This window comes from Bos grunniens, chromosome 10 (assembly GCF_055505025.1).
Source record: "Bos grunniens cultivar Pamir isolate PY7600 chromosome 10, Bosgru_T2T1.0, whole genome shotgun sequence".
Classification (NCBI taxonomy): domain Eukaryota; kingdom Metazoa; phylum Chordata; class Mammalia; order Artiodactyla; family Bovidae; genus Bos; species Bos grunniens.
Window position 1 is genome coordinate 82,292,932 of NC_141174.1, and position 20,757 is coordinate 82,313,688.

General features: G+C 38.9%; 1 protein-coding gene across 12 annotated transcripts in view; it reads right to left on the minus strand.

The window, feature by feature from the left end:
• NEO1 (neogenin 1) overlaps positions 1-20,757 on the minus strand; it is a 238,134-nt gene that overhangs the window by 42,156 nt on the left and 175,221 nt on the right. For all 12 annotated transcript variants that reach the window (XM_086322619.1, XM_086322618.1, XM_086322616.1 and 9 more), the window contains exons 9-15: positions 15,395-15,549; positions 10,920-11,068; positions 10,398-10,536; positions 7,494-7,543; positions 6,397-6,544; positions 3,259-3,369; positions 1,994-2,188 (exon numbers count right to left, since the gene is read on the minus strand). In XM_086322619.1, the coding sequence (XP_086178745.1) occupies positions 1,994-2,188; positions 3,259-3,369; positions 6,397-6,544; positions 7,494-7,543; positions 10,398-10,536; positions 10,920-11,068; positions 15,395-15,549 (947 nt within the window). The remainder of the gene's footprint in view (positions 1-1,993; positions 2,189-3,258; positions 3,370-6,396; positions 6,545-7,493; positions 7,544-10,397; positions 10,537-10,919; positions 11,069-15,394; positions 15,550-20,757) is intronic.

The window sequence follows — 20,757 nt, forward strand, 5'->3', positions numbered from 1 at the left end:
TTTCCTTCTCACAGAATTATCCAATTACTCACGCACCTTTTGCTGAGAAGACTATCTTCTTTTCCACTGAATTATGTCAGTGTTTTTGTCAAAAATCAATTGAGCATGTATCTATTTCTGAACTCTATTCTGTTCCATTGATCTGTAACACCTAACCTTTACACCAACATTACCACAATGTCTCAGTTACTGCAGCTTTATAATATGTCCTGAAATCACATAGTATGGGTCTTCTAAACTTTATTCTTTTTTAAAAAATGTCTGCTCCTTCACTTTTTTCATGTAAACTTTAGAATAAGTTTATGAATGTCCAGGAAAAAAGTCTACTGGGATTTTACTTGAGATTGCATTAGAGAGGACTGTCATAATAATATACTGTCCTCTAATCCATAAACATGGTATCTCCATTTACTTAAGTCTTAATTTTTCTCAGCAATCATTTTCCACTCTTCAGTGTACAGATTTCCTATACATACACATACACACACACACACATAAATAGCTTACTGTTAGTATGTAGAAATACAACTCTTTCTGCATATTGACTTTATACCTTGTGCCCTTTTAAACTCAGTTATAGTTTTAGTAGTATTTTTTAATAGATTTCTCAGGCTTTCTACGCTAGTAACAATGAGCATGAATAGTGCTCAAATACTGGTTTCCAAATATCATTTGCTATAAAAGAAACAAGGAGCAATGGCTGATTCAAGGGCAAAAGCTAGGAAAATACCAGATAAGCCTGAAACATCTTACTGAATCAAAAAGGAAGAAAGTGCTCAAATAAAGACAGGAGATGTCAAAAGGACAGAGAAACTAGTTATAGAGAGATTCCCATTGGCCATTCCTTCAATATGGAAGAGAAGCAAAGCTCTTCTTTATCAAAGAATGCTAATAAATGCAGAAGAAATAATGGAATTAGAAAATCACCACTTGAGAAACACCATAATAATGATACTGAAGATGATAAAACTACTGAGTAAAAGTTTGACAAGAAACCAGATATTTACAAAGACTCAAGATATTTCCCTACAAGGTACTTTTGAGTTATGAAGGAAAAAAAAAATAACATTATAGAAGAGAAATGTTGAAGATATCATTTTAACCAAGTGGTTAAAGTTAATGTCACTAGCATTAGGCTCTCATCTGCCTCCTGATATGGTGTACTGACAAGAATACACACATCTATGCTATTCCTTCCAAAAATGTGTAAGCTGAATATAATGATGAAATAGTACATAGGTCTAAGGGTCATTCTATAAGGCATAAATGTACTTTTCAAAAATGTCATAGTCATAAAAGAGAAAATAAAGGAACTGTTCCATATGAAAGAAAACTAATGAAACACACTAAGTAGATACATGAGATCCTGCACCAGAAAACAGTGTTTTTCTTTCATTACAAAGGACACTGATGAGACAACTAGCAAAATATAAATGAAGTCTATAGATAGTGTCTCACAGTTAATTTGCTGATTTTGATAACTGCACTGTGATTATATTAGAAAATGCCCTCATTTTAAGGAAAGGGACATTAAAGCATTAGTGGGTGGAGGGGCATCATTACTCTCAAATGGTTCCTAGAGAGATAAAACAAAATCAGGTACAAATAGCAGACAAAACGCGTTTCCCCAGTGGCTCAGTGGTAAGAGTATGCCTGCAAGGCAGAAGACACGGGTTCAATTCCAGGGTCAGGAAGATCCCCTGGAGAAGGAAATGGCAACCCACTCGAAGTGTTCTTTCCTGGAAAACCCCATGGACAGAGGAGCTACAGTGGGCTACAGTCCATGGGGTTGCAAAGATTCAGACACGACTGAGCACACACATTGGGTACACAGCAGATAAAGCACGTGTGATAAAACGTTAACCTCTGGGGAACCTGGGTGAAGAATAAAAATTGTACTATTTTTGAAAGCTTTCTATAAAAATAAAATATACAATAAAAAAGTTAGAAACAAATCACACCCGCAGTTACTTCCTTTACTTAGCATACATACCCAGATTTTCGATGGTGTAATAGCGTTGTTTATAGTCTACCTTTATGGTCTGGGCATGAGGGCTGCCAATGCCATAACCAATGGCATAACCTCTGACCACAATGTTTTGATTCTCTGGAGGCGTCCAGCTTACTACGATGCTAGTGACCAGTGGGCGGACGTGAAGAGAACTAGGCACTTCTGGAACACGAGTTTCTGCGAAGGAGAGGAGAGCAAGATGAGATTCAGATGCACCTTCCTTTGTAATATTTCATTGTCCTTGGGGCAAGGTGTTTAGGCTTCTGCCAAATCATCTGGGGCTAAGTTTTTTTTTCCATTATGGCCAAGAATTCTCAAAGAGAATCTGCATGTATAGTGAAGCACGGACACAGTTTAACTGCAACCTAACTCAACCTGAAACACAAGACACTGCAGGATTATTATAATTTGGAAGGAAAGACAAAGAGGTCCAAGAGCCTTCCCAATGGAGAAAAATAAACTGTCTTTCCACTGCTGCCCACTCCTCTTGGTCCCACAGCTGATTACCATACTCCATCAGGTGGAATGAGAAAGGAACAGCACACTAAATAGAAGCCTGCTGTCAACAGGTGATCACGTTTCACATGACAGTGATGATATCAGTTATTTACTCCCCAAACTAATACGGTAAGTCAGAAAATACGAAACTCAGAACCACAAACTGATTTAAATGGTGGGAGACTAAGAGGCTTTAAAAGGTGGCAATTTGCAGTATCGTTCACACACATTATCTCAAGGCATAAATTCCTACCTCTATTTAAAAATCAGTAAACAAAGAATTACATTAAGTACCCAGGTCTTTTGCCTTTTAAGCGGAGCACTTGTCTCTGATAAAGGCAACATACACACACTCATATGGAGTCACTGAATAAACTGGTGAGAAAAACGGCGAGGTTTCTAGGACTAAGGGAAAAGGGAAACGTAACTAAAACAAAGGCCAGTCTACAGGGTGCAGCCTTAAATTTTAGATCCTCTGCCTACTTAATGGCCTTGGTAAAAAAGCCAGACTTAAAGCACCTGCACATTTTTACTTGTTCTGGTTCTACTTACAGGGACAGTTCTCAAAAGGCCACTATAAAAAATACATTTCAGGAGACTTGCTATATTACAGGAACGACAGCAGTATAATCCACAAAAATTCATAGATTTTAGCCACATACACCCCAAAATCTATGCCTTTATAGTTTGACTCATTTGACTTCAGTTAGTACCCAGACTGTTCCAATCCTGCTGATTGTTGCTCTTACCATCTAAGTCACTTTCAAAAGTTTCAGCTGACAGCCAGTCAGTAGCTGGGCCTGTACCATTGACTGTTAGAGCAGCCACTCGGAAATTATATTCAGTTCCCCGATCAAGACCTGCGATGCAAACAATTTAAAAAAAACAGATGAAACAAGAGTTTTGGAAAAACAAGATTAAAACCTCCCATTAAAGCCAGTATCTCACTTACCATCTTAGTACAAAGCTACTACCCTAGTGGCTTAGTCGGTAAAGAACCTGCCTGCTATGCAGGAGACCCAGGATCGATCCCTGGGTCAGGAAGACCCCCTGGAGAAGGGAACGGCTATCCACTCCAGTATTCTTTCTTGGAAAATCCCAGGGACAGAGGAACCTGTTGGTTACAGTCCATGGGGTCACAAGAGTCAGACATGACTTAGTGACTGAACTACCAACACCACCACCACCTCTTCCTGGTAACATTTCAGTTAAAGTTAATACAGAACAAGCAATACATAAATATACCACAGAGGAGCTCCTATCTCTAGATAGGAAGCCCAAGAATCCAAGAGCAAAACAAAATAAAGCAAGCTCCCAGGAGACTTTAGACCTTTGAAAAGAGCTTGAAGGCACCTTAGAAATGAGGGCTTTCCAGGAGGTGCTAGTGGTAAACAACCCGCCAGCCAATGCAGAGACATAAGAGATGCGTGTTCCATCCCCAGGTCGGGAAGATCCCCTGGAGGAGAGAGTGGCAAAATGGGCTTCTTGGTGGATAAGACGGTAAAGAATCTGCCTGCAATCCAGGAGACCTGGGTTTAATCCCTGGGTAGCGAAGATCCCCTTCTTGCCTAGAGAATTCCATGGACAGAGGAGGTGGCGGGCTACAGTCCATGGGGTCACAAAGAGTCTCACACGACTGAGCAACTAATACTTTCACTTTTTCACTTTATTTTGTTACTAAGGAGGCTAAGACCAAAAACAGCCCAAAGGAATGAGAGTTACAACAAAGGAACAAAGTCAGTTGGTCTCAGAACCAAGACCAGAAAATAAGCAGAGGTGTAACTCCTACCATTTTACCTCTGTTCTCTGGGTCACCCCATAACCACAAAAGAAACATTTTAAGCATCAAATATGGCCTAGAAATCTATTTCTCAACAACCTACTTGCTCATAAATATTACAACAAGTAAAAGAGGAATAAAGCCTTTTTACAGTGCAATCTTTCATATTTACTATTAGCTAATGAAGTACACGATATAAGAATGTATCAAAGGTAACAAAGATATACATGTAAAAGTCTACAAAGTGGAGTAACAGTCAACTTTTTTCTTTTTGTGTTAAAATACATATAATATAAAATTTATCATCTAAGCCATTTTTGAGTGTACAGTTCACATTCATACATTTTGATACCAGATATTGTGAAAGGTCTTATAAAGGTTATGAAAAATTATCCTACACCTCCCATTATTCAAATAACAGGATCACTGGCCAGAAACTAGTACAAAAATTCCTAAGGGAGAGCTACTGAGAGAGAGGTTGGCCAGGATGCAGGACGAGCCCTGGCTCAGCTAATTCTGTCACATGGTATGAGGAGAGGTGGGCCTGTTCTCTGTACGCCCATCCTGATTGGTGTTGGTCCACAAGCAAGCAAGCAAGCAGCAAGACAGGAAGAGAAACAGAATAGCTGGGCCCTAGTCAGTTTACCCCTCTCTCCTTCCTGCACACACTGAACAGAAAGTGCCAGAGTGGGCCACACAGGCATCTGTAACTGTTAACAGATAACAGTCTGGACTATTAACAAACAGGCTCTAGAAGAATTCAACCAATCAGGTTATCATTCCCTCTCCTCTGAGGAATTGGAATGTAAGAGTGAGGGCAAGTGGGAGGGAGTACACACGAGTAGGTAAAGTGAGAGTAAGTACAGAGGCTAAACTCCTGTCCCTCAAGATGACCTACAAAGCTCGCAGGTTAAAACCAAGGCACTCGATCCATATTATAAAGATACAGTGGAATGTGTTAAATGCTGTAAGTAGTACAAAAGAAACAACAATTACTGGCTAAACCTTAAAATCCTGTAATTTGTTGTTCAATACAAGATCTTGGGAACCCATACTATTCCCCTTATCAGCTTCAAGTTAATGCTCAAGAGAATAACAACCTTCCTTTCTCAGGTTCGATATCTGGGTTGGGAAGATCCCTTGGAGTAGGAAATGGCACCCTACTCCAGTACTCTTCCCTGGAAAACTCCATGGGCAAAGGAGCCTGACAGGCTACAGTCCACAGGGCTACAAAGAATCAGACACGACTGAGAGACTAAGTGCACATACACCTTTTGCTCATCATTATATAAAAGTTCAATAAAGTCTATTAAATGAATGAATGAATCTAAATATAATTTTAAAATGCAAGAATTTTCTTGATAAACAAAAGGCTATTTTTATTAAAGTGGTATTTTGCTTATACATCAAATGTTTCATTGAGAAAATGAATAGTCTCCTCAGGGGCAAGGACTGTATCTATTTTTATTTATTAGAAATAAGAACCGCGACTGGTATATAATAAGTACCTACTATTAAATATTCAAAATAAAAGCCTCATGTTTGGGAAATGTTATTCACCTGGGTCTGGAGTATAATCAGACTGACTTTTAAAAACATCCATGACCAGTTCTGCAGTAATGCTCCTTTGGTGAGATTTCTCAGCAACACTCCTGCAGTCGTATTTATCTCCTGCAGCTTAGAGCTGCGGGGTTCAAGTGAGTAAATAAGAAAATGGAAAGATACCCTTGAGGACAAACGTTCTCCTTGCATGGCTGTGGCCATTCACAACTGTTTCAGGTCACGGATACCCAAGTGGTGTCAGTGTTAGAAGAAATCATTTTGTAGGCCTCTGCTACCACCTAGACTGAGTAAGATTCTTTGCTTATGTAGCTTTGTTTACGTGGATAATACATTAAAATAATTTCACCACAGAACCGGCAAAACCTGTAAGAGTATATTTTACAATTTTTATCAGGTCAGAAGTTGACTGAACTATTACAAATTCCTTTAAACCATTTTTGATTTGTGTAAGTCAACAGCCCGGAGCAGTCATTAGACTAGCGTTAATTCAAAGTTTGAGAGAGACACTATCTTTGAGCTTTTGCCTACATGCAAAGCAGCTTACCTTCAATCAGCTGTGACAGCTGTGTCCCAGACACCAAGGTCTCAGTGACATCACTCTTTCGGGAAGCCTTTCGGTAGCGAACCTTGTAGCCAGTGATCTGTCCATTTTGTGCGGCTGGAGGAGGTGGCTGCCAGTGAATCACAATACTCTAGGAAACACAAGATTAGAGGGAAACACAATATATCAAATCTTGGTCCTGTTTTACGTATTACTACCCTGAATTCACTGTGTAAGAGAAGGAATACAAAGGCAACAGAGTGTTCAGAGTTTTATTACTAAGCTATTTGATAATCACTCAAAGATAGTTTTAAATTTTAAAACCCTCAAAGATGGAATGGGGAGACTGTATTTGTGGGGAGTGCACTCTGGCACCTGATCTATTTTGCTAGAATGAAGATACCGGGCAAAAGTCTCAGGAAAGTTTCCGAAGGAAACCATGAGGCCAGAGGCATGTGGATGAGGAAGTAAATCAGTGTTAGGTTCTCTTCTACCTCTACTGTAAGAAGAGTGAAATTAGATAGTTTCTGTCTAAAACTTTTCAAAGAGGGGACTGTTAATTATCAGCTGATTGTTTCTTAAAAGAAAAGGAGTCCCAGATTACTTTTTGAAAGGACTGCCTGTCTGAGTTGTCTATGCAGCCCAGGAGGGGCTCTGGGCATCTGAGAGGCACACGTGGTCTTCAGGGCACAGTGAACTTGTCCAGGAGAGCTGGCTACAGCAGTGCAACCATAGGACAGATGTCTGCCTTTGACTCACTCTGGGTTCACCTCACAGTACTAAATGGCTCCAGTATCATAAACCACATCACCAAGGTTCTGGATGTTGAAGGTCTATAACACCATGGTTTACATAGTAACAGCAGTATACTTGCAGAAAGGCTAAAGTAATTTTGGCATTAGAGAAAGGCAGTAAAATTAAACAGAATAAACCAAACTTGGCGTCTAAGTCCAGCTTTAAACTGGCAAGTGTAATATCTATGTCACTTTCTTTCTCTGCTTGATTATGATTGTTTTGATAGAGAATCTCCCTCTTTATAAGCCCTCCTGAGGCCTAACAGGCTACCCGTAAAAATGAACAACAGCAATATAAAGTTTTACCTTTGAATTTCTTACTTCTAAAGACAGATTCTGAGGAGCAGCACTGGGAACTGCACAGACCAAAAAAAAACAGAAAGGAAATGAAAAAAAAATTTTTAATTTCAATTACATCATGTGACTGTTTTTGGCCAGACCTTATACAAATGAGCATCTCAAACACAGATACGCAACCTGAAAGGCTAACCCAGGAGCCAGTGTCCTCATGTTGACAGCAGTATTTGGATAAGGTGTGGCCATATATAAGTCATTTAAAATGAGACACATTCACATATACACACATCCATACCCAAGTCAGGATATACCTTTGGGAAGTCAGATACTTATTTCAAGGATATGATGATGACTCTAAACTTCTCTAGAGCCCAATTATATTCTGAACCTTTAATGTATTCTTCTGAATATTCTTGGGAATAGCTATCTTTATTTTGGTGTACAATTTCTGGAAATGAGCCTAATGAATATGGGAAGTGAATCAGCTGGGTATCATTACAAGTCCAAAGTGTGATGTACACAAATCAACGACCTTGGCTTTCTTGTGGGGTTCCTAAACTGGTTTTGAAGGCAGTTTCGAGGAGAGCAAAGAGTTGTTAAACAATGGAAGTCCAGTTAAGTAACCATTTGGCTTCTGAAGGCAACTATATAGCAGGAAATACTCATTCAGATGTGAGAGGTTTGGGACTATTAGTTACAAAACAGCTGTATAACTAGTTTCTCACATATTAGAACATAAGACAGGGTATCTCAAAGTTTATTGTACATATGCCCTCCAGTGTCTTCTTTTGTAGTAACTATAGAAAGAAAAAAATTTTAAGCAAACCTAATTAGTTTCTTCTCCAACCACAAAATGCTGACTTTAGCTTTTCTCTCCTAATCCATACATGGAAATTTCTCCCTTCCATTCTGATACCTGGTGACCAGACACATAACTCAGTGCCCACTGTGGTGTAGTCTTCTGGAGGATAGAGAGGATAGAGATCTCTCAACCCAGAGATTCAGAGGGTCTGGAGAAGGACTTCTCCATTTGTGTTCTGAAAAAAGTCCGTGGATGGTTTCAGTCATCTCCTTTTTAAGAACCTCTGACTCAGCTGCAGAGGCACCAACATAATTGTTGTTGCTGTCTTCTTCTCTTTCATCACCACCACCACCATCACGGCTAAGATCTGCTTCATGCTCCTACATGGCAGGTAGTTTAATCCTCACAACAATCCTACAAAGGAGTTTCTATTATTATCTCACTTTACAGATGACAAACTACAGCTGCAGCTCAGGGGAGTTAACTTGCTTAAGGTATTTGTTTCAACTGGTGTAAGAACCAAGATTTCTCTTCCTCTGAAGTGCTGCCCTTAACCAACCACGCTGAGACATATTCAGTTCCTGCAACAGGCACTGCAGTCAGCATGCCAACCCACTTGATGCACTTAGAAGTGGCTCATGGGTAGATTTAAAAGCCTATGTTAAACACAGGCTAACCAAAATACAGTCCGCATTAACTTTTTATCCTGAAAAATGTCAAGTGCAAAGAGTGGCAAGAAGAATACAATGAACACCATACACTCTTTTCCTGCATTTACCACTTGTTAATATTCTGCTGCATCTGCTTTATTTCTCTCATTATATTTATACATATTTATCTATCTACATATTGTTTCTGGAGAGCTGAGAGACAGTTACAGTCATGATACTTCACCCCTAAATACTACAGTATGTATCTCCTAAGAAAACATTCTCCAACAAAATTATAATACAATGATCACATTAAAATCTAATCAGCACAAAACTACTATCTAATATACCTACAAACGTATCTAAGTTTTAATACTGACTGATACTATACCCACCTAATTATTAAGTAATTGTACCAAGAGTGTCTTTATACTGGTTTTATTCCCAGATTCAGGAATCAAAGATTATACATATTTTATTTTATTCTATATGTCTTTACTTTTCTTTAATCCTATAATGACTCCCCTTTTTCGTTTCTTTCATGAGACTAATATTTTCTAAGAATTCAAGCTAGTCTATTTTTTTGCAGAATGTCCGCCGATTTGGATGTATGTCTAGCTGTTCCATCACGATCACACTTAGAACGTTTTTGGCAGGGACACAGCACAGGTGAGACAGACGAAGCTACGTCTTTCTTGATGCAGCACATTACATGATGCCAGTCTGCTCCTTTGATGGTGATGTGATGTCTCACCCCTTGTTTAAAAGAGTCAAACTACAGCTCTTAAAACTTGTTTAGACATTCAGTGTAAAGGCTATAACATGTACACACATTTTTAAGAAAAAGACATTTTTGAAATATTTGGATTTAGCTGAGTTTCAGGATACAATATATACATTAAGTGCAATGAACTGTTATTTTCTGTTCTACTCTAAAAATATCTTTTAAAAAAATGTGGGTCTTGACCTACTCAGTTTCACTGGTAAGCTGTACTTTGAAAACCACTGCTTTAGGTCATGGGTCTAAGCAAATAACAGTGAGATATAAACTGTCACAAAATATTGAGGAGTTAAAAGACCTATTTGGCATGGAAATATAATTGCTATGTAGAGTAAGGGCAGCCCTCCAATAGCCTTGGATGATCTGTTCTATGAACAAGCAATAATACTCACTTATACAAAAAAATCTACTAAAAATAAAATACCAAGGAGCTATTCAAGTACCAGGTACTACATGTCCTATGACCTCTCAATGGATTTTTATAGCCACCCAATGAAGCTGGTATTATCTAAATTTCACATGTAAGGAACCATGCTCAGACATGTAAAGTGACTTGACTGAAGTCACACTACCAGAACTGGTATGTGAACCATTTCTTCTTGATATTGAAGCCCTGATCTTGTTACTATGCCACCAGGGCCCTCAAGCTCGGTATTCTGTTCCAGAGGAAGCAAACTCACCATCTGAAAAAGTTCGAACAGCAACATCTTGTGTGGAGACTCCAGGACCATGTTTATTGTAGGCCACCACTCGGAAACTATACTCCGTGTATTTTTTCAATCCGTTAATGGTGTGGGAGTGACTCGAAACATCAACATCCTTGAGTAAAATAAAACATATATATGTATGTGTATATATATATATAAGCCAAAAGAAATGAAGCAAATAATTAACTATACAAATTCTATATTTGACATAATGCAGATTTTTGTCCCTCTTATAGAACGTTATTTCAATAGTCAAAGCAAATTTATCATAAACACTGGCAATTTGCTGAGAAATACTTCTTAATAATGTTTAGTGACCGTTAATGGCAAAAACTGCAGAATGAACCTTGGTACTAAGAAACAGAATTTATCAACTCATCATTTCTTATGCATATTTTTTCCTCAGATTTCTAGACAAGCAGGTATTGAGTTTTTGAAATATATTTCAAATCTACTACTCCAATCAATGCATTAAAAAAGGGCTTCATATTATACCTGTTCTTTATCAGTCCCCTTTTCCATGTAGTACAGTTTGTAATTCTGAATTTCCCCATTTCCAGACAACGGTGTTTCCCAGGTGACAGTGATAGAAGTCGGTGAAGTTGCACAGGCTCGGATGTTAGGTGCTGGGCCAGGAAGCTGAACTAGAAGGAAGATTTCAAGATGGCAAGATATAAATAAAATTTATGGTACCCCTCAAGACCACTCTCAGCAATAACGGCACCCTGGCTATGTTTTCAAAACGATAAAAACAGTTAAACTAAGAAAACAAGTGATTTGATTCAAGAGGTTTCAGGATAATATATAATTAAACGATTTCCCTCTTTATGACCGCAAAACCAAAAATTATCTGTGAAATATCTCCAATTTATTCAAAGAAAAAAGTGAACACTGAAGAATTCTTGTGGTTTATAAAATCCTATTTTGCAGCAGGACTGCAGCACATATAGGCAGACATCACAGAAAGGAGCCCTCTCTTGACAGGCTATGGGGATACAATGAATGGTGGACAGAGGCCCTGCCCACAGAGAACTCCAGTTTAGAGTGAAGTCAGACATACAATTACAAAGAAGATCATAAAAGTGCTGGCAGATTAGGCAACAACTGTAATGAAAATGGAAAGAAGATAGTACATAATTTTGCTCTGGGCAGGGTCGTTAGGAAAGGGAAGGACTGAAGTAGACTTTTAGGGAGCAGAAAGAATTAACAGTTTTCTGAGACATCAAGGGAGATAGTACTCTGGTCAATGGGGGTGACAGGTGAGAAGACAGTGTTACATGGTTCAGGCTGAAACAGGGAATAGATATAGGATACAGAATGCTATAAAGGATAACAAGAGCCAGATAAGGCCCTGCTCTGAGTCTGGATTATTTCTTGTAGGTGTTAGATAATTACTGAAAAATTACGAGCGGGAATATAACAAGACATGACCAGATTTGCCTTTAGAATGAGCATATGAACACATGCACAGAAGAAAAACAGCAAGGGAATAAGACTAGATAAACACTCATTTTAAAAAGAGCTACCATTTATTGAATGTTTGCTATCAGTCCAGCATTAAGTGCTTTACATTTAAATGTTTTACATTTAAATTATATTTACGTAATCTTCACACAAACCCAAATGAGACAGATACTATTATCATCCCTACTTATGGATGAGGCTGAGAAGTTAAGAACCATTCCCAAATGATGGAAAAATTGGTGAGTGGTGGAGCTGCGAACCAAGCCCTTCCTGGTTCTAAAATGTGGACTCAGGAAGATCAGGTAGGGAATTATGACAAGACCTTCTGAAGGAAGATGTGACTAGAAGACCCCATGAGTGAGTGACTGACCGATCGTCTGCCCAGTTCACATCCTTTTTTACTATATTCTTTTCGTCTGACTGTCAGGTTCCAGTCCCAATTTATATACAAATCCTGGGCAGCTGCCTGTGTCTACACTCTGGTGGACACTCTGCATCTGAAAATCATTTCTCTGGTGCCAGCGTTTTTGTAACAGACATCCATTAGACTTAAGGAAAGGGGGGTGGGGGGCGCGGAAACTAACAAAATGTAAAACAAACTGGCTTTCTTAAATAACAGCATGACAGCTTAAGATTAGTTTAGCTACCAAAGTAGAGAAACCTGAATATGGTTATTCTGACAGTTGTTTGCTTTATTTAGTCATGAATCATGTTATTCACTTAATGTTAAGAGCATATTTTGCACAGCCTGACAGGTGGGATTTGTCACACTTCTGCTGCTATGGAAAACTTTCCTCTAACTTTTTAAAAGGGAAGGAAAACAGAACAAATTCCCTTGAAATCACTTTCAGTATATTCACTGGTTAAACTTAGGCAAATATGATCCTAAAAAAGGCACTAATAAATTCTTTTGTCTGTACAGTGGCATTAAAACATGTGAAAAAATTTAAGTTGGCTTGAAAAGCTAAAAATGTAAAATATTTTCCAAGGGCTGACTCTAACACTTTGGCTCTCCCCACCCCCGCCTGAACACATCCAGATGAAATCTCTTTCCACTGACTCCTCTTTTGCCAAAACATGTTAATAGTCACTCTGCATCCCCAAAACAGTCTCCCCAGAAGCTGTTGCTCCTTCCATCTATATTCTTCAGTTCAGTCGTTCAGTCACGTAAAACTCTTTGTGATGCCACAGACTGCAGCACGCTAGGCTTCCCTGTCCATCACCAACTTCCAGAGCTTACTCAAACTCATGTCCATTGAGTTGGTGCTGCCATCCTACCATCTCATCCTCTGTCGTCCCCTTCTCCTCCTGCCTTCAATCTTTCTCAGCATTAGGGTCTTTTCTAATGAGTCAGTTCTTTGCATCAGGTGGCCAAAGTATTGGAGCTTCAGCTTCAGCATCAGTTCTTCCAATGAATATTCAGGACTGATTTCCTTTACTTCTGACTGGTTTGATCTCCTTGCAGTTCAAGGGACTCTCAAGAGTCTTCTCCAACACCATAATTCAAAAGCATCAATTCTTCGGCTCTCAGCTTTCTTCATGGTCCCACTCTCATATCTATACTCTTAGCTACTTTCTTTTAATCAAACTCCCTTGAATAAATGATCACAATACTGCCCATTTACCAGTCCTTGTCTGGTACCAGACTATTGTGTGAACAGAAGTCTTACTCATCTTTACATCTTGCTGCCTAGCACAGTGCCTGGCACATGACAGGCACTCAATAAATCTCTTCTTTCATCTCTAACTTGACAGTGCCCCTTTTTAGTTCTGTAATTCTCAGTAGTCTGACTTTAGGTTCTGAAGTGATCAAGAAAACCACAGGTTCTTTCCAAAGGCAAACGTGAATATGTACAGACACACAAATATTTTCATGTACGGCCCCAGGATGGAACCCTTGCACTGAATCGAATTCAGTGGTCTCTTTCATTTTCATCATGACTCACCCTGCGTGTATACTGCTAATCCTAGTTTTGGGATTGGGTCAAGCGGTTTCCTTCCCCAAGAATGTTTGCTCTAAGCCAAATGCTTTAAGGCCAGCCTGGGGTTTCATGTTTTCCTAGGAACCAGATTTGATTTACCTAACTTTACAGTAACCGTTCCTTGTTCTGTATTTCATTATCTCTCATGAATGATGCCTGTACGTGAGAATTAATGAAGGAAAATTGAGTCCGAAATCTAACAGATTGTCCCTGCTCTTATCCGAACGCAGTAATTGTGAAACTCAACATCCTTTCCCTGTAGCGAGAACACATTCTTAAGTCAACACCCCACCCCCCACCCAGCTCTCTTTGGGTCCTCTCCTTGTTGCCTGGGTTTGATTCCTGACCTTTAATGCTCTATTACAGAGATGATGAATGGCCTCCTATCTTGACTGCTCATTCTTTAAGGGGAGGATTCCTGTCCTGTCCCCTGCATCTCCGATAGCTTGTGCAGGGCCTGGTAGAGGAAGTCCTCAGTAACTGTTTGATGGGTGAACGACTTACTGCAGCATTAGAAAGCGAAATTCCACAGCTTCTTGACTTTACTTATTCCACCCATCAGGCAGAGTCCTTGAATTATTTCCATAGTTTCAGTGGTAAATACATTTAATCTGTTTAGTACCCTAGTCAGCAGCTTCCTCAAATTTATCGCCCATGCCCCTCAGCTGCAGTAGAATTTTTGTTGCTGCAAATTTGTTAACACAGAAACACTAGTGCAGTTAATAGGAAAAGAAAACTGGAGAAGGCGCCCAAGAAAAACAATGGCTTGTGTTAAAAGAAGGTACAAGTGTAGAAGAAAGCCTCATGAGAAAAGCATTAATTCTAAATTTGACTGCTTCTCATAATTTCTGACCTATAGTTTGAAAAACCAAACCTTAAGACATAGAAGACATTTATAAAGTAAACCCCCTTGACACTAATTTCAGTTGGAAAAATCTTAAGAAATGTAACTGGAAGTAACATTATTTGGCACAAAAGACAACAGGTTCAAGGTAAAGCCTTGAAGAGATTTTGAAGAGTATGGTATGTATAAAGACCAGGGCAATTCCACTGACAATTACTATTAAATACCTACTTCCTGTGTGAGGTACTGCATTGGACATGGTGGGAAATAAAAGGACAATAAATACTCTGTCTTTGCCATAAAATTAATGAAATATATTCATAACCATAATTCAAGGAAGATGTACAATAATACATCTCGTAACTTAAATAATACATAATGTACCTCAGGACTGTAGAAAACAATATTAGATAAGATCAGAGGAAGATTTTAGAACGGCATCTGAACTGGGTCCAAAGAATCGGTAAAATCTGGGTGTCTTCCAGCAGAATTATACTGTCGTATACTATGTGCTGCTGTGTGATGCAGTTAACTTGATTTCCTGTAACTAATTCACTAAGATCCCTAAAAGTGAGGCACTGTTATCTCCTGCACACCTATGGTACGCCAGGCTATACATAAGATAGCCCTTCATACAGGCCTTGCTTCAGGTGGGGCTGACAGACAGGTGGGAGACTTACCCTCAGGCTGTGTTTCTACCCGCAGTGGAGCTGAACTCTCTCCAGGGCCATGCTTATTTTGAGCCATAACTCTAAAGATGTACACTGTTGCTGGCATTAGGTTTTGAATGGTCACCTGCATTTCTCCTGGGCGACTGGTATTCTCAACACGTTCCCTTTGGATAAACAGGGATTTGGAAAGAAATAACATTGATTATGGAAATTTCTAGAATGTGCAGTTTCATTTTCATTGCAATATCTATAGACACCACACTGCATCAAAATCTTAATAAATTTAAGTCAAATTAACTCTCAAAAAAGGAAAGTTTTGGGGGTGGAATGGTGCATGGAATATGGACACTGGTTAAGACCAATGTCACAGATGTCTGAGAAGTCGCTGATGTTCTTGCTTAAACATCACTGATATCGCTGGTCATAATCACAACTTCCTTTCAAGAGTCTTCTCAGTGCCATCTCAAATAGGGTAACTAGTCACAAATTTTGTACACTAGAATCACTGAGTTTTAAGGGGTTATGTTTAGGGAGACAAACAGAAGGTGATTATAGGTATGATCCGATTTTCACAGAAAATATCAAAGAATGTTACGTATCTTTTGGATACTAAACTCTTAATAAAAGGAAAATTAGAGATTATCACTTAAAACTGGGAACAAAACATTAAAAATTTAAATGAATCTAATCTATAAGATAAGCTAATAACTACTCTGATTTTTACAATCTATTTCTTACTTTTTAAAAAATTATTTTCAAACTGATCTAAAATATTTAGCAAATCTTATCACAAATGGTGCAAATGGCTAGTGGTCTGGTGTTATGAGATGAAAACATAAAAGTAGTTATCAGGTTCTTTAAAACAGGTGGCTTCCAGGCTCTATTTTTGGGGTCTGTGTGTCTACAATAATTATGCTCAGTGTACTATGCTTACTATAACAAAGACTGTATTTGCTTTCAATGGATACTGTGAAAGAAAATACTTGTTTTAGACAAATAGCTATTCTTTTTTTTTTAAGAATTACTGATTATGTGAGGAAAGATCTGTGTCTATCTTGAGAGAGTAATAAAAGGGCCCAAAACTACTTTGTGGGAGAAATTATTTGAAATTGCCTAAAAATCTATTGAATTAAATTCTTACTTTAAAATATTGATAATTTTCCCTGAAATTTGTTTAAATAAATGGTTAAACAAACAGATTAAAATTTGTTAAGTTCTACACAACCATATGCCAATTTGTCTGATTGTATGTGAATATCTGCATTTCAGAGACTCAAGTGTTTTTCAATAGTTTTCTATGGTTCTTTAAACTACCTTATGTTAATTAAAACAAACAGTACCCACCCACATCATACTTATAGAGGCTGCTTGTCTACAGTCAGGTCCATTGGAAAATATCATGGTAACAAAAGTTACTGCTCAGAAACTCTTGAGATATCTATTGATATTTTCTCTTCAGCTAAACCTCTCAATCATAAGATTTAGGAGAGTATCAATTGATTTCCTATGATGTGAGGTTTCTGGCATTCAATCCAATCACAAATGACTGCTGTCTAAGACAAAGTATGGTATGTGACACTTCACTAAACTAAAAGCTCAGTGCCAGAGCACAGATTAGTTTGTTTTGCTCACTGCGCATCAAAGTTTAAACAAGACCTTTCCGAGAAAGACAGTGAAAGGGGCACTATTTTACTTTAAATTGAAGTGAGAGTGTTTCATCCACGTTCACATACTCCAGAAGCACTAGCAGAAGGTTCATACACCGAAGCAGCATCACATGTATGTGGAATGAATGAATGGAAATTTGCCTTCTAATGTGTAAATTTTATATAGTAATGATATCATCTTTATCTTTTTGTTTGTTCCTATGTAAAATGGGGGCTTCCCTGGTGGCTCAGTGGTAAAGAATTCACCTATCAATGCAGGAAATGAGGGTTTGATCCCTGGGTTGGGAAGATCTTCTGAAGAAGGAAATGCCAACCCACTCCAGTATTCTTGTCTGGGAAATTCCATGGACAGAGGAGCCTGACGGACTACAGTCCACGAGATCACAAAAGCGTCGAATACGAACGACTTAGCAGCTAACCAACAACAATGTAAAAGGGGAAAAAAACCTAGAACAAATTTCTACAGAAGCATTATGATAAGAAAAAATCAATAGTTGATATGATTCCCTAAGATCAAACATCTAACACTCAAAAAAACTTCTAACAGTAGACTGATCTGAGGTCACAGAACCAAGTCTGGACTGATCTGAGGTCACAGAACCAAGTCTGTCTGGAAATAAAACTGACTTCAGGGAAGATTTGGGGTGAGTTATGAAGGACAATTTTCATAAATGTGTGAGGTTACAATGGGAGTTAGGTTAGAATGTCTTAGCTAAGAGTCAAAAGAGAAAGAAAAAGGTACATTTTGTACCAAGACAGTGCTGGGTCAGAACTTAGGAGCTCCAATTCTAGTTCTGGCAACACTGCTGGCTTGCAAAGTCACTAATTCTTTCTGGGCTTCAGTTTCTTCATGTATTAAATGAAAGAATGAGCCCAGGGTGGTGAATTTTTTCTTAAAGGGCTTGATAGTAAGTATCTATAGGCCAAGACACAAAATGAAAAATAGTACTGACCATCTCCACAGTGAAAAATCTAAGTATAACTTTACAGCTGGCCCTCACTATCCACAGTTCTGTATCTGGGGATTCAACCAACTGTGGATCCTGTAGTACTATACTACAAATTTACTGAGAAAAATCCACATGTAAGTGAACAAGTACAATTCAAACCCATGTTGTTCAAGGGTCAACTGTAGTTATTTATATAACCTATTAAAGTGTAACCACTTGAAAAATGTAAAATTTATTCTTAGGTCTTGGGCCATAAAAACAAGTTTGATTTGGCCCATGGTACATAGTTTGATGATCCTGGAGCAGACTAACAGATTTGTAAGGCTGTGTGCTAAGTTGATTCAGTCATGTCGGACTCTATGCACCCTACGGACTGTGGCCTACCAGGCTCCTGTCCATGGGGATTCTCTAGGCAAGAATACTGGAGTGGGTTGCCCTGCCCTCCTGTAGGGGATCTTCCCGACCCAGGGATTGAACCTGCGTCTCTTACGTCTCCTGCACTGGCAGGCCAGTGCTTTACCACTAGCACCACCTGGGAAGCCCTTATCCAATTCTGAAAGTGAAAGTTGCTCCATCTTGTCCAACTCTTTGCAACCCCAAGGACTACACAGTCCATGGAATTCTCCAGGGCAGAATACTGGAGTGGGTAGCCCTTCCTTTCTCCAGGGGATCTTCCCAACCCAGGGATCCAACCCAGGTCTTCCGTGTCGCAGGCGGATTCTTTACCAGCTAAGTCATGAGGGAAGCCCAATTCTAAATGCTATTAATTTCTGAAATAACTTACTCTGTACTTCCGCTTAGTGGCTAATAGAAAATACTGCTGTTTAAAGGCATTGAAAACAAAAGTGAATATTTCACAGGTAAAATGGCAGAGGAAGGGCCCTTTGAAATTTCAGGAAGCTAGAGTACCCAATCGGAGAAGGCAATGGCACCCACTCCAGTACTCTTGCCTGGAAAATCCCATGGACGGAGGAGCCTGGTGGGCTTCAGTCCATGGGGTTGCTAAGAGTCAGACACGACTGAAGCGACTTAGCAGCAGAGTACCCAACAGAATCATACAGCTCATTACCAAGGCACACAGTGCCCCCTGGTGGTTAAATTATCAGATGCAAGAAGTAGGGGAATTTGTAAATGCAGGCAGTGGCGTATACCCTCACATCGAAAGGTTGTCTATGAAAATAATACATTACCTTCAATTTTTAGATGAGAAAATGTAAACTTATAAAGATTAAATAAATTTTGTTTATAAAACAATTAATAGAATCTAGTCTCTGACTTGGTGTTATTTCTATTCCTTCACTGCTTCTATTCAGAAATCATGATCTTAATGAAATAGCAAAAATTATTACTACAATCTCCAAGAATCTTCCATTGAAATATTCCCCAGATTTACTGTTGCAAGTCACTGCTCTCATCTCCATCCAGGCCTACCATATGCTTGTGTGTGTGTGTGTTTAATTGCTCAGTTATGTCTAATTCTTCACGACCCCATGGACTGTAACCCACCAGGCTCCTCTGTCCGCGGAATTCTCCAGGCAATAATACTAGAGTTGGTTGCTATTCCCTTTTCCAGGGGATCTTCTCAACCCAGGGATCGAATCTGGGTTTCATGCATTGTAGGCAGATTCTTTACTGACTTCCCACCACGGAAGAAGCCCCACATGTTTAGATCAACCTAACTACTGCTGATCTGTCTCCCTGACTCCACCACTCTTCTTCTCTAATCTTGTGTAGAACCTGCCAAGGACTGCTAATAAAAGCTGTTTAATAAACCATGTGCACACTTGCTCAGGAGTCTGAAATGGTCCCTTCTTAATTGATCATGTCCAGATTCTTACTTGCATTTTAACACTTGGCTCCAAACTTCCTTATACTTTATTATAATCTCTTACTAATTCTGACCAAAAACTCTAGGCCAGAGCTTTCTTACTTTTCCATCTTTTCAACGATAGACACACAAATTGGATCCTCTTCCTTTATGTATATTGCTACTTGCCTTGTCCTCCTGCTCCGGCTAATTGATAAAAATGATTTCTATACTTTTTTCTAATATACTTAACAAGTCTTAAAAAATATGTTTTGATACATTTATAACATTGTTATACACAAAGATATAACTTGTATTCCTTCTACTAAATGGGGGTTAACTATCAACATTATTTTTTGAATAATTATTATTTCTCCACTGTCTGAAATTACTCACTCAACAAATATTTATTAAGTGCTACTAATAAGCCAGGCTCTGTTCTAGCTGATGGTGATACTCTACTGAACAAGACAAATGCAACGAATGTGTTAATAAAAAGAGAACACTTCTGAGTGTTAAGTGTTCCGGAAAAAAAAAAAAACACACAAAAGCTAAAAAACAAGACACGGTGGTATGTTACAGTGATGTTCCGGAACATGTTTAACAACTGGCTCTGCTTTGTAGCACTTGTCGCTGTAAATACTCCCCCACGCCCAACTTCGAGCTACCAGGTCATCACTGGGTTTGCAAAATTTCTTGAAAACTTAACAACTGGCTTGGGAACAAGCCACCAAGTGCCCCAGTGTGTGACAGTGACCAAGAGGCTGTGTTGGGTGGGTAGTCACGGAAGACCCGAGAAGAGACCTTCTGAGGATGGTGGACAAGAAGCCAGACAGTTGTTTGCGAAGGAAATGCAATCCTGGTAGAAGGAACAACAAGGCCTTCTACTAGAAGCAAAGACCCTGTGATGTATGTAAGATTGCTTCTGAGGAATTACTAAAAGCTTCT